We start from the raw sequence: 15,000 nt of genomic DNA on the forward strand, positions 1-15,000 counted from the left end.
ACACACACACACACACACACACACACACACACACACACACACACACACACACACACACACACACACACACACACAGGACATACTTGGAAACACACGAGCATTGTGTGTGCAAGGTTATGGTGTCAACGTGTGAATTTGTTACAAAAAGTAATGCCCATGGTTCAACATGTCTCAAGCGTTATTTCCAAAGCATTGAAACGTTAACGCCAAAATGTTTAAAGTTTGCACACACAAACACACACACGTACACACACACACACACGCACGCAGGCAGGGCCGGACCAAATGAGTTGTAAGGGGGGGGGGGGGGGGGGTTCCTCCTTTTTTGGGGGGGCAAATCAGCGAAGTGGCGAAGCCATTTTTCCCTGTTCTATTTACACTTGATCATCAAAATGGATTGTAGACCACTGAGGTTGCTCCCGCTTCTATATATATACGACTAGTGTCTGTCTGTCTGTCTGTCTGTCTGTCTGTTCGCGATGCACGGCCAAAGTTCTCGGTGGATCTTTTTCAAATTTGGACACCGTATTCAGCTACATCCCGGACACAACCTCATCGATGAGATATTTCAACACGTGCTCTCAGCGCGCAGCGCTGTGCGCGCTGAACCGATTTGTTTTGTTTTGTTGTTGTTGTTGTCGGGATCCACTACCAGTAACTCTTCCTTATCTTCTCCAGTGTTTTCAGCCGCTATTATCTCCCTTCCTCCATGTGGCGTCAATCCATATTCCCGTTACTACGTTACTATTTTTAGAAGGTCACTGTACGTTACTATTTTTAGAAGGTCTCCAGTGTTTTGCGCGTTGATCTCCTTTCCTTCGTGCGCCGGCGTACACCCGGCAGAGCCGGGTCCCAGGCGCAGCCTGGTATTCGGCTCTACTTCTTCCCGGCGAAGCCGGTACCCGGCGAAGCGGGTAATCATCTAGTTAATGATATTCATGTTCAACCCTACAGTGTCAAACTCTTTGAACATCTCATAAAATCTAAACTGCTTGTGATTGACACTTTTGTTGAAGCTTTGAAGATCTGCGTTGTGAGATTCAAATCGCTAGCGACTGACACTTTCGGCGACACGTAATTGATGCCTGAGTAATTGGGTGTTATTTTATATCTTGACCGTCACACTATCTAATTATGCATAATCATGCTGTTCATAAGAGATGGTCTTGGCTGAACCCGCGCACCGCTCCTTGTCTTCAAATTAAGGTAGGGTGGTAGGTAAGGTAGGTAGGTAGGTAGGTAGGTAGGCAGGTCGGTAAGCGAGGCAGGTAGTTCAGGTAAGAAGGTGGGTAGGTCAGTAAGTAAGTAGGTAATGTAGGCAGGTACGTAACTTAGGAAGTTAGGTAGGTGTACATAGGTAAGGTAGGTCGATATTGGTAATTAGGTAGTATGACGATAGGTTAGATAGGTAAGTACGTTGACAGACAGGTAGATAATTTGATAGAGCCCTGTGATGTCTCACTCATAAAAGTTCTGGTTACTTTCTTTTCAAGGAAAGCAATGTGCCATAAAGTTCGGCGGTACTTGTGTTCTACATAATAATAAAAATAATAATAATAATTGTCAGTAAGTACTGGTGTCACATGACTAATGTGAACCAGTTGATCGTGGCTAATGGCGATGCACTAAAACTGTTAGCGCACTCTTAGAGTGCGCTAACTTTTCCACAGAGCGTATTCTTCCGCCCTTTGCCTAAGCGAGACTGTTCTCTCATCCTCAGAATTAGTTAATGACATGTAGCTTATATTCTCCACAATACCAAAATACCATAAATTTCCTGCTTCTCAATTAAAGCAGAAGTGGTTTTTTTCTGACAGATTGCATGTGCCTGTGCCACAGTTGCCACTGATCTAAAAATAGAACCCGCTGTGTCTATTTTTCAGTTTCGACTTGCGAAGAATCTTCTCATAATTATGCCGTAGCTTATTATCCACATTACCAAATGATGAGTTAGTATACAATTCCCAGCAGCTAACAGAAAACACACGTGTTATTCCGATAACGTACCACTGAACTATATAGATCAGCATTTGGAATATATACGTAGCAGACTAGATTACACTGAAATACGACTGCATCAGTTCAGTAAATGAATGGTTTCCGAATTATTATTTCAAGGCAACAACAATCGGAATCGAAAACGTGTAGGGTTAAGAACGTTCTTACCATGTATAAAACTTATTACCAGCCTGCCTCATGCGTGCAGACGAGCAATTGTTGTTTTTGAAATGAAACTGCAGTGCAGTGCCGTGGTTCGATTGCCCTAGCCGCCTAGCAGACGACATAAACCCCGCAGCAAATTAACATGTTGGGCAAATGTGAACAAACAAACGATGGGGACATAATACGTGTAGGGTTCACAGCATTCTTACGGTTCATATATATGAAAGATCATCACTTTTTAGCTTAACGCTACACTGGAATTTACAAACAGAAATTAAAACAAGAGTTTGCGTGTGACGAAAGCACGACACACTTGAGACAGCCCACACAAAAGTAGATCTGACACAAACCTGACCACACAGTTACGCCTATCCAAATGCGCGTTGCAAAATGTGCGTTTTGAATCTTCTTTTTTTCTCTGGCAGTACTGACAATATCGTTATTGAAACAATCCCAGTGCACTAAGGGATTTATAGAACAAATCTCGAAAATAATTATGGAACTCAGCGCTACATGCGCTTCGTTCAATAATGAATTTTCTCGATTTGCTCTATGAATCCCTTAGTTTCACTGGGATGTCTCAATAACTGAAATAATAATAATAATAATAATAATAATAATAATAATAACAATAATAACTGGACATTTTCAAGTGCCTAACCTATGGCCCTAGACCCTTTACAAAAGAACATATTATGCAGAATAGAACATATAAATGTACACCCTACATAAAAAAAATTAACAATACGGACACAAATCACCACTTGTAATGATCATACAATATTAACCAATATTGACGGACTGTGTGATGATATCTTCTGCTATGGTCTGTTGAGACAGTGATATCAAAATCGAGACCGGAGGTCGAGATTTTGATATCACTGTCGAAACAGACCAATAGCAGAAGATATCGTCACACAGTCATTCAATGTTAGATATATTGCTAATTCTCTGGACATAACTCCCTGGCAGGGTCGAACTCACGCATATAGGAACAAACGGGCGCAGCGGCGTGGTGGTAAGACGTCGGCCTCCTAATCGGGAGGTCGTGAGTTCGAATCCCGGTCCCTGCCGCCTGGTGGGTTAAGAGTGGAGACTTTTCCGATCTCCCAGGTCAACTTATGTGCAGACCTCCTAGTGACTTAATCCCCTTCGTGTGTACACGCAAGCACAGGACCAAGTGCGCACGGAAAAGATCCTGTAATCCATGTCAGAGTTCGGTGGGTTATAGAAACACGAAAATACCCAGCATGCCTCCCCCGAAATCGGCGTGTGCTGCCTGAATGGCGGGGTAAAAACGGCCATACACGTAAAAATCCACTCGTGTTAAAAACACGAGTGAAGGTGGGAGTCTAAGCCCATGAACGAAGAAGAAGAAGGAACAAACTAGAATTAAACCCAACAAGCTACCAATTGAGGTACCAGTGTCATGTGTTGGTTAAAATAACCTTCGTCAACAATGTTTTTGAAACGTGGGAGTTTGCTCTCCGGTAAAGAAAGAGAAAGAGAGAAAAGAAAGACAAGTCGCGTAAGGCGAAAATACAACATTTAGTCAAGCTGTCGAACTCACAGAATAAAACTGAACGCAATGCAATTTTTCAGCAAGACCGTATACTCGTAGCATCGTCAGTACACCGCTCGACGCTCGTGGCAAAGGCAGTGAAATTGACAAGAAGAGGGGGGTAGTAGTTGCGCTGAGAAGGATAGCACGCTTTTCTGTACCTCTCTTGGTTTTAACTTTCTGAGCGTGTTTTTAATCCAAACATATCATATCTATATGTTTTTGGAATCAGGAACCGACAAGGAATAAGATGTTTTTAAATTGATTTCGAAAATTTAATTTTGATCATTATTTTTATATTTTTAATTTTCAGAGCTTGTTTTTAATCCAAATATAACATATTTATATGTTTTTGGAAATCAGAAAATGATGAAGAATAAGATGAACGTAAATTTGGGTCGTTTTATAAAAAAATGTTTTTTTTACAATTTTCAGATTTTTAATGACCAATGTCATTAATTAATTTTTAAGCCACCAAGCTGAAATGCAATACCGAAGTCCGGCCTTCGTCGAAGATTTCTTGGCCAAAATTTCAATCAATTTGATTGAAAAATGAGGGTGTGACAGTGCCGCCTCAACTTTTACAAAAAGCCGGATATCACGTCATCAAAGGTATTTATCCAAAACAAGAAAAATGCGTCCGGGGATATCATTCCCAGGAACTCTCATGTCAAATTTCATAAAGATCGGTCCAGTAGTTTGGTCTGAATCGCCCTACACACACACACGCACAGACAGACAGACACACACACACACACACACACACACACACAAACACAAACACACACACATACACCACGACCCTCGTCTCGATTCCCCCTCTATGTTAAAACATTTAGTCAAAACTTGAATAAATGTAAAAACAAGTCGCGTAAGGCGAAATTACTACATTTAGTCAAGCTGTGGAACTCACAGAATGAAACTGAACGCACTGCATTTTTTTCACAATGACCGTAGTCCGCCGCTCGTGCAATAGGCAGTGAAATTAACGAGCCTGTTTAGCGCGGTAGTTGTTGCGCTGTGCTGCATAGCACGTTTTTCTGTTCCTCTCTTCGTTTTAATTTTCTGAGCGTGTTTTTAATCCAAACATATCATATCTATATGTTTTTGGAATCAGGAACCGAAAAAAAATAAGATGAAATTGATTTTAAATCGATTTTGGAAATTTTATTTTAATCATACTGTTTATATTTTTAATTTTCAGAGCTTGTTTTTAATCCGAATATAACATATTTATATGTTTTTGGAATCAAAAAATGATGAAAAATAAGATGAACGTAATTTTGGATCATTCTATAAAAAAATTATTTTAATTACAATTTTCAGATTTTTAATGACCAAAGCCAATTCATTCATTTTTAAGCCTCCAAGCTGAAATGCAATACGAAAGTCCGGCCTTTGTCGAAGATTGCTTGGCCAAAATTTCAATCAATTTGATTGAAAAATGAGGGTGTGACAGTGCCGCCTCAACTTTTACAAAAAGCCGGATATGACGTCATCAAAGACGTTTATAAAAAAAATGAGAAAAAAAGTCTGGGGATTTCATATCCAGGAACTCTCATGTAAAATTTCATAAAGATCGGTCCAGTAGTTTACTCTGAATCGCTCTACACACACACACACACACACACACACACACACACACACACACACACACACACACACACACACACACACACACACACACACACACACACACACATACACCACGACCCTCGTCTCGATTCCCCCTCTATGTTAAAACATTTAGTCAAAACTTGAATAAATGTAAAAAGAGAGGGCGTATGAAAAAGTAAAGATGAATGTATTGTGTTCAGATTATACAAAAGGAGGTATTAATATGATAAATATGCATGATTTTCAAGCATCATTTTTGCTGACATGGGCGAAGAATGTACAAAGTAATGTGTTTGAGAAGTGAAAAATGAAAGCGACTTTTCTGTTGAACGTACATGTGTTGGGGAATGATTTTGCTTGTTTTGAAAGCTCAGCATGTATTAAGAATGTTGTTGGATTGAATTTAATACATTCACATTTTTGGAAAGAAGTATTGGGTATTTGGTTAGAAAATAGAACGCATGTTGTGAGCGATCAAAATGCCTTTTTAGATGAGTGTCTATTTAACAACCCGGCCATTGTGTACAGATGTAAAACGCTTTTTTTTTAAACATTGGGTTCAAGCTGGCATTGTATAAATTTTATGGGTTGGAAATGAGTTTATTCCTACATATTTGTGAGAAAGTAGAACGTAATGTAAATAGGCAGTTTGAATATTGGGCCATAAAAATAGCTGTGTGCGCACGAGCCAGCAGACCGCGAGAACAAAATAACCCTCAGCCAGCGATGAGAAAACAGCCCGTCACGCCGCGCGACTTTCGCCACTTGCTCGTGACGGCGAAAAGTACCGTGAGGGCCCCGAAGGGGGGGTATCATCACGATCACGGGAAGGGAAATTTTAGCTTTCACGATCACAGTTACCTTGATTTTTGTCAATGATCACCGCAGTCAATGATGAAAACAAATGACGATCACGATCACGAGACTTGATTTTTTGGTCATCACGGATCACGGCCAATGTCCCATCACGATCACAGAAATGGAAATTTCGGCAATCACGGTCACAGAAAGGTCAAAAAACGCCAATCACGATCACGATTTTAAACCCTTTGGGGCCCTCTACCGTGCCCTGCACTGCACGCTTTTGGCAAAATAAATATCAAGTTCAGATTGATCAAAATTATTGGACATTGGCACGTAAATGTACAGAAGAAGAACGATTAAGATTTTTACAGTAGAAGCTTTTGCATAAAGTGTGTCTCACCAGTATTTTATAAAATAAAATGAAAATTAGAGATAATAAGGCCCCCCAAAAAATAGTCTGTTTACGGTAACCCGACCGACCCTATTTTTTTCGCGCGACCCTAGACTTTTTGTTGGCATTTGGGGGAGAAGAAAAAAAAGAGAAAAAAACCCGTAAAAATATTGTTTTTTGGAGAAAAAAAAAATCCCGACCTACCGACCCTATTTTTTTGGCCTATGTTACCATAAACAGATTTTTTTTTTTTTGCCTAATAAATGCGATTATTGTGGAAATGTTGATTTTATTGAACTTTTTTCTTTTGGAGTTGTATAAAGATAAGAATTTTTTGGATAAAATGTTCAGAATTATATATTTATTCATATTGGCAAAAACATCATTTTGAGTGAACGAGATGTCCTATTTGGTTATATAATATTAATGAAAATAATCAAATTGAAGGTAATTTGAACGATATTGTTATCTTCTGAGTGGTCTCTCTCACGTATGTGGGATACAATGTAAAAACAACTGACACGCTCTAATTTATTCTTGCCACTCCAGTCCACCCTTGACTGTCATCAGCCCCCCCCCCCCCCCCCCCGACATTTTAACGACACTCCTTTCCTAGATCACACTATAAAGCTCAAAGTGAGGACGTAGCACCATATAGTTCTGTCTCGCTAATCATCCTGAGGGGAGCATCACATATATCCCCCGACCTCAAACGGATTGATGTTTGATCAGCGGCTATACGCCATGAACGTGTGTGTCCCCCTGCTCGCCGCTTTGGTCCTGGTGGCTGTCGCTTCTGGGAGGTATGAAATAGTTACCAGGTAGGTTGGTTGATTGGTTGGTTGGATGGTTGGTTGGTTGGCTGGCAAGCGGATTGATAACCTGCTTGAATTAACACTTTTTACCCCACCTATGTTGACCACGTTTTTTTTTTTTTAGCCGAGATCAGCTTCGCTGCAGCAGGTCACTCAGAATTGTAGTCACTGTGTAGTAACTGTGTATCAACACGCTGTAATGCAGGCATTAGATGGACGTTACAGGAAGCGACTGAAGCTAACAGTCCGAGCGGATTATATCCATACCTGGTCAGATAGAGCCATATGAGTGGGTACAGATATATCCGTACCTGGGAGACAATGAGTTAACAAATGAGGCAAGAAGACAAGACAGAGATGTACTTATTCAATGTTTCTTTCGATTCAGTGATGTATTGACTGAATGATTTAACGGGGGTGGAGGGGACGTATGTCTCCCTAGGTCTGTGTGGAAAGAATACATGAAAACTGCTGAAGAGAGTTTTATGAAAATCGAAATTAACATTTTGGAGGGCATGCGCTTGTGCCGTTTTTTTTAAAGCTCTATTTGATGATTTGTGTATGTCTTAATTGTCGAGGCAGCACTGCGGCGGCCGCATTTATGAAGCTATGTGTATGACATTTTTTATCAAACAATCCGTCGGCTCCGTCAGGACAATTGGATCGCAAATCTGCTTGATGACCTCTTTAACATTCAATAATCAAACCGTCAATAAAAGTTATTTTTAATTTTATATTTTCTTTCACATAGTCACAAAAGTGAAAAGAATGATTTATTTTCTGCTTCCTCAAATATATGGTTTTCTTGTGTTTGATTACAAATGTAGATAAAATAAAGAAACTCTTGAAAAGTCAACCGGATTTGTTTGACTATTGATATATATTCTTCAGGGTATTTACTTTTGTAGTAAACACATAGAGATGTAGACGTTCGATTCGCGCGAGCTCACAAAATATGTACAAACATAAATTATGTAGGATTTGTGAATGTATTAATGTGGCCGCACACATATCCAAAACTACTTCTCCCTCATTCTCTCTCTCTCTCTCTCTCTCTCTCTCTCTCTCTCTCTCTCTCTCTCTCTCTCTCTCTCTCTCTCTCTCTCTCTGCCTTTATCTCTCTGCTTTTATCTCTCTGCCTCTCTCTCTCTCTCTCTCTCTCTCTCTCTCTCTCTCTCTCTCTCTCTCTCTCTCTCTCTCTCTCTCTCTCTCTCTCTCTCTCTCTCTCGGGGCGGGGACGTAGCTCAGTTGGTAGCGCGCTGACTTTGTAGCCAGTTGGTCGCTATCAGCGTGGGTTCGATCCCCACGTTCGGCGAGAGATTTATTTCTCGGAGTCAACTTTGTGCAGACTCTCTTCGGTGTCCGAACACCCCCGTGTGCACACATGCGCACGAAAAAGATCCCACGTTCACAGCGAAAGTCTCAGGGCTTGGAAAACACGAAGACACGCATGCAGGGCCGGACCAAATGAGTTGTAAGGGGGGGGGGTTCCTCCTTTTTGGGGGGGCAAATCAGCGAAGTGGCGAAGCCACAAGCGCGCGCCTGCAAAGCAGGCGCGCGAACTAGGGGGGTCCGGGGGCATGCTCCCCCGGAAAATTTTTGAAAAACGGTTAAAATCTGTGCAATCTGGTGCATTCTGGGCCTTGTTTTGAGGGTTAAGAGCAGCATTGTTTTGGTGCTAAAACTAGTAAAAGTCAAAGCAAGGTACATGCTTTTTCCAGGGGTGGGGTTCCGGAACCCCTGGAACCCCCCCCTGGGTCCGGCCCTGCGCATGCATCATCTCTCGTCTCTGATTATCATGATCGTATTTCGATACTTTGACGAGACAAACCCAATGCTGGTGTGTCGAAGAAGATAGCCACAGCGGGCTTGTTCGAATCAAAGTATCACACCATATCTTCAGCGTATTACCAATACCTGTCCCAATATAGACCAGTTGGTCTAAGAGGACGTTAAACCCTAATAGTCACTCTCTCTCTCTCTCTCTCTCTCTCTCTCTCTCTCTCTCTCTCTCTCTCTCTCTCTCTCTCTCTCTCGGGCGGGGACGTAGCTCAGTTGGTAGCGCGCTGGCTTTGTAGCCAGTTGGTCGCTATCAGCGTGGGTTCGATCCCCACGTTCGGCGAGAGATTTATTTCTCGGAGTCAACTTTGTGCAGACTCTCTTCGGTGTCCGAACACCCCCGTGTGCACACATGCGCACGAAAAAGATCCCACGTTCACAGCGAAAGTCTCAGGGCTTGGAAAACACGAAGACACGCATGCATCATCTCTCGTCTCTGATTATCATGATCGTATTTCGATACTTTGACGAGACAAACCCAATGCTGGTGTGTCGAAGAAGACAGCCACAGCGGGCTTGTTCGAATCAAAGTATCACACCACGTCCCGGCTATTGCCGCATTACAAACATCATAACAACAAGACATAACGAACGCACGAACGAGCAAACGAACACTCTTCAAACAGAATGTACCAGTTACATGGCACCCTTAAATGATCAAAACCCTAATGCAAGTGTTCTGTGACAGTTCCGACATCGAGCCACTTAACAGCGAAGCAGCCAGTGCGGGTTCAAGACTGACCAGGGACGAACCGGTTACAGATTCAAAACTGACCAGGGACGAACCGGATACAGATTCAAAACTGACTACAAGTCCAATCAGAGAAGCTAACCAGGCGAGGGCAGCTAGCGAGCAAAGCAATACCTACAAAAACAGCGCCTTCCGCAGCAGTGGCTATGAGAACGCTGACAAGTACAAACCAAACGGTTATGGAAATGACAAGCAAGAAACAAGCGGTCGTCATGGAAACGGCGGGTATGGCCACGACAGCGTCCATGGGAAGAGCACAATCCACAGACCGACCCACTTCAAGACTTATATTGTACACCTCCCAACCACTGACGGGCCTACCAACGAACTAGATCAGTTGTTCACACGTGTAGAAGGTGAGTTTCCCCCTACCCCTACCCCCACCCCCCAAAACAAAACCCACCCCACATATATAAATAAGATAGGTAAATGAACCAAAAAAACAGAAAAATGAAATAACATAAAATTAAAATAAATTAAAAAAATTAAATGAAAAAAGACAAAGTAAATAAATACTAAATAATGTTTATAGCCTAAGTGATATATTTCCAATATTGATTTGGGAGGATGTTTCTTGAAAACTAATCACAAAGGTAGTTCACATCTGGAGTAAGCGAACTAAGCTTCACTGCTTAGTAAATGCTCAGAAGCATTATTAAACGGAACAAATCATTCTCATCCTTTATTTCAAGTCGAGGCAGGTTATTGAAAACATACTAATTGTAGAGGGGGGAGGGGGGGGGGGGTTGGCAAATGGAGGAGTCCATTTTTTCCATCCAACTCCTGTGTTATGAGAGGGTAAATTTATATAGTGCAATATTATATTTGATTGTGATAGTCTTAATAGACGTGTGACCTTATTTAGATTTTATCTGTAAATTTATTCAATTTAAAGATGACACGGACAACACTTTAGGTCAGTGTTATTGGAAGTATGATAGGTGTGCTTGTTATTACATACGTGAACCTATGTTTTATGTGTGTTGTCCTTTTGTCCAATTGTTGTTATAATCGTTTACAGGCAGGCAGGGTGTGCCGAAGAAAATTTTCCATTTGTATGTAACATTTTAATGGACAATAAAGTGTTGTTATTGTTATTGTTATTTTTGGGCGGGGATGTAGCTCAGTCGTAGCGCGCTGGATTTGTATCCAGTTGGCCGCTGTCAGCGTGAGTTCGTCCCCACGTTCGGCGAGAGATTTATTTCTCAGAGTCAACTTTGTGTGCAGACTCTCCTCGGTGTCCGAACACCCCCCGTGTGTACACGCAAGCACAAGACCAAGTGCGCACAAAAAAGATCCTGTAATCCATGTCAGAGTTCGGTGGGTTATAGAAACACAAAAATACCCAGCATGCTTCCTCCGAAAGCGGCGTATGGCTGCCTAAATGGCGGGGTAAAAACGGTCATACACGTAAAAGCCGTGGGAGTTTCAGCCCATGAACGAACAAACAAATTGCTATCTTTGTACGTGTACCCTTGTAGCTGTCAGAGACCAGGTGAAAACGGCGGGGGAGGAGTCCAGAGCCCTCGCAGCCAGACAGGCTGTGCAGATGATGTTCTTGGACAGGCTGGTTGCGATCGTGCTCAACGAACTCAAGAACACCGACAAAAGCCAAGACAATGCTCTAGACAGGCTTGAAGGATTCGTAAGTGGGGCTTTGTTTTGTGCTCTGAGAGAGAGAGAGAGAGAGAGAGAGAGAGAGAGAGAGAGAGACAGACAGACAGACAGACAGACAGACAGACAGACAGGCAGACAGACAGACAGACAGACAGACAGTAAGAGAGACAGGCAGCTAGCCCGACAGACAGACAGACAGACAGAGACACAGAGAGAACGAGACATTGAGAGACAGAGAGAGGCAGGGGGAGAGACAGACACATAACCAGACAGACAAACAGACAGACAAACAGAGAAAGTCAAACAGGCAGGTAGTTAGACAAACAGACTTACGGACAGAATGAAAGAGAGACTTAAAGAAACAGAGAGAGAGAGAGAGAGATGGAGAGAGATGGAGAGAGATGGAGAAACAGAGAGAGAGAGATGGAGAGAGGCATCAGGGAGGGGGAGGGGGGGGGGGGTTGCAGATGGTGGCTATGGTGGTTGGCGATAAAGGGGTATGTAATGTATTTCATTAGATTAGTAACTGTATCTCTCGTGGGCGAGGGCTGGATGTAGTAAAAGCACGAGTTTGTTTATGCCATTACCTTTGTCAATAAAGACTGATCTTAACCCCTCTCTCTCTCTCTCTCTCTCTCTCTCTCTCTCTCTCTCTCTCTCTCTCTCTCTCTCTCTCTCTCTCTCTCTCTCTCTCTCTATCTCTCTCTATGTTATTTATTAGAATCTTGTATTGTTTAGATGTAAGGACAGGTTTTGAAGAAAAAGCGTAGCTTAAAACCTCTCTCCTTGTAAAATAAAGTTGTATCATCATCATCATCATCATCATCATCATCATCATCATCATCATCATCATCATCATCATCATCATCATCATCATCATCATCATCATCATCATCATCATCATCATCATCTCTTTCTCTACCTCTCCCTCCCTCCCTCCCTCCCCCTCTCCCTGCCCCTCTCCCTCCCTCCCTCATTCGTTCTCTCTCTCCATCCCTCTCGTTCCATTTTTTAGCTGGCTGCCTTGGACAATGAGATCGACACTGAAATCTCTAACAGAGTGACTGAAGTGAAGACACGGAACCAGAACAACGCTGTCGCTCGACAAGGCCTGCAGAGCCTGCTGGCTGACCTGGAAGACGCCGACGTCATCCAGAGCGGAGTCATCAGAGACCTCTTCTCTACTGCCAATGACTTCCGTGGCAGGCTTGACCAGGTCAGTCTGGGTTGGGGTGGAGGATGTGTGTATGTGTGTGTGTGGATGTGTGTGTGTGTGTGTGTGTATGTGTGTGTGTGTGAGAGAGAATGTGTGTGTGTGTTTGTGTGTGTGTGTGTGTGTGTGTTTGTGTGTGTTTGTGCGTGTGTTTGTGTGTGTGTGTGTCTGTGTGTGTTTGTGTGTGTGTGAATATGTGTGTGTGTGTGTGTGTGTGTGTGTGTGTGTGTGTGTAGTGCGCGCGCGCGCGTGTGTGTGTATGTGTGTGTGTAGTGCGCGCGCACGTGTGTGTGTGTGTGTGTGTGCGTGTGTGTGTGTGTGTGTGCGTGTGTGTGTGTGTGTGTGTGTGTATTTGGGAGAGAGCGAGAGAGCGAGAGAGAGACAGACAGACAAACAGACAAACATGAATACAAAGACAGAGAAAACGAGAGAGAGGGACAGCAGTGAACAATGTAATGTGAAGAGTAAAACGGCCCAACAGCACACAACCTGTGGTGGAACTTTTTAACACGGATTGTTGGAAATGTAATTGGTACACAGCTCATAATATAAGCTGCTTCTTTTTTCTCCATAATTTAAATGTGCGAATAATTATTTCCTGTATTACACACTACAAAAACACCAACTCTAGGTATTGGTTTTTGCCGAGTGTTTCTTATTCTTGTCGGCATTGATAAAATGCATACGAACTTTTAGCGGCGGTGTCACCTATATGCCTACTTATACCTTCGTTGTCAGTGTTATTATTATATGAAGTCTTATATCGCGCGCGTATCTCCAGACTCGGACTCAAGGCGCAGGGATCTATTTATGCCGTGTGAGACGGATTTTTATTTACAAAATACATCACGCATTCACATCGACCAGCAGATCGCAGCCATTTCGGCGCATATCCTACTTTTCACGGCCTAATATTTCAAGTCACACGGGTATTTTGGTGGATTTTTTTTTTATCTATGCCTATACAATTTTGCCAGGAAAGACCCTTTTGTCAATCGTGGGATCTTTAACGTGCACACCCCAATGTAGTGTACACGAAGGGACCTCGGTTTTTCGTCTCATCCGAAAGACTAGTACTTGAACCCAGTGTGGGGTGGGGGTTTGGTGCAGGGCCATGCCATGTCTTTTGAGGCACTGAAAAACTGTCAAACCCAATACGTGTCCTTGTATTGCCTGTTGCAGATCAGCAGAAACGAGTTTGAGCTCTTCGAAGATACCGTAGAGAGTGCCGAGGCCAGACTGAAATATGCCCGAGCCACGGACAGCCGTGGGATGTGTGAGTGTTCTGGTTTATCTTCTTCTTCTGCGTTCATTGGCTGAAACTCCCACGTACACTCGTGTTTTTGCACGAGTGGACGTTTACGTGTATGACCGTTTTTACCCCGTCATTTAGGCAGCCATACGCCGCTTTCGGAGAAGTGCTCTGGTTTAAATCGAATCTATGGTACAAAAGTATTGACATAATTTTTGCATAATTGGTTAAAAATAACTTCAAGAGCATACCACTAGCGACGCTGGGAGTAAAGGTCGTACGTTCTAGCATCCCTGCTAGCCTCATGTTTGAGATCGTTTTGCAAAAAATAAAAAATAAAAAAAATAAAAAATAAAAATCAGATTTAGAAACTGTTGGAATATTACACTTACAAAAATGATAGGAGTAGTCAGGACAAAAATATGTTAAAATTGTGCGTAACATGTAATAAAAGAAAGTTGAGAATTTTACATAAACGGTGATAGAAGAAGCTTGGAAATCTGCACATATTCCCTCCCCACAGCTGACCTCCTGTCCAATACCATTCTATGGCGGATTCTGTAATTTCGGCGGTTGAATTTTTTTTCTTCTCTATAATTTGTGTGTTCTGACTGACCTGGCAGGTGAGTCCGGAGGACTGACCCTTGACGCAGATGAACGCGCGGTGAACTACCAGTACCTGACTCCCTTCCCCGGCGTGCCTCAGGTCATAACCGGACTCTGCGGCTTCAACTTCGACATGGACGTCATCAAGGACCCAGAGCACTTCATCAAAGCCCTCTACGCTTTCCAGTCCGGGTACGGTGGGGCTGGATACGGGTACGAGCCCCCCGCTGAACCCGACACAATCGGAGTGCGTGTGAATAGCTTCTCCACCGCTACGGGTCTGCAAGTCGAGGGCTTCGACTTGAGCCTCGGGGACACGAAGGCTGTGGATGTCAAGGTTTGCTTCATGGCTTGCAGTGTCGGCCCTGGCA

General features: G+C 42.9%; 1 protein-coding gene across 1 annotated transcript in view; it reads left to right on the forward strand.

Moving 5' to 3' along the window:
- Positions 1-7,177: 7,177 nt before the first annotated feature.
- Positions 7,178-15,000, forward strand: part of LOC138975305 (uncharacterized) — an 8,129-nt gene continuing 306 nt past the window's right edge. The window contains exons 1-6 of the mRNA XM_070347960.1: positions 7,178-7,339; positions 9,879-10,297; positions 11,423-11,586; positions 12,574-12,774; positions 13,954-14,047; positions 14,647-15,000. The exon at positions 14,647-15,000 is cut by the window's right edge and continues 306 nt beyond it. Coding sequence (XP_070204061.1) covers positions 7,257-7,339; positions 9,879-10,297; positions 11,423-11,586; positions 12,574-12,774; positions 13,954-14,047; positions 14,647-15,000 — 1,315 coding nt within the window. The 5' untranslated portion in view covers positions 7,178-7,256. The remainder of the gene's footprint in view (positions 7,340-9,878; positions 10,298-11,422; positions 11,587-12,573; positions 12,775-13,953; positions 14,048-14,646) is intronic.

Source organism: Littorina saxatilis, linkage group LG9, assembly GCF_037325665.1.
Source record: "Littorina saxatilis isolate snail1 linkage group LG9, US_GU_Lsax_2.0, whole genome shotgun sequence".
In the NCBI taxonomy this organism is placed as follows: domain Eukaryota; kingdom Metazoa; phylum Mollusca; class Gastropoda; order Littorinimorpha; family Littorinidae; genus Littorina; species Littorina saxatilis.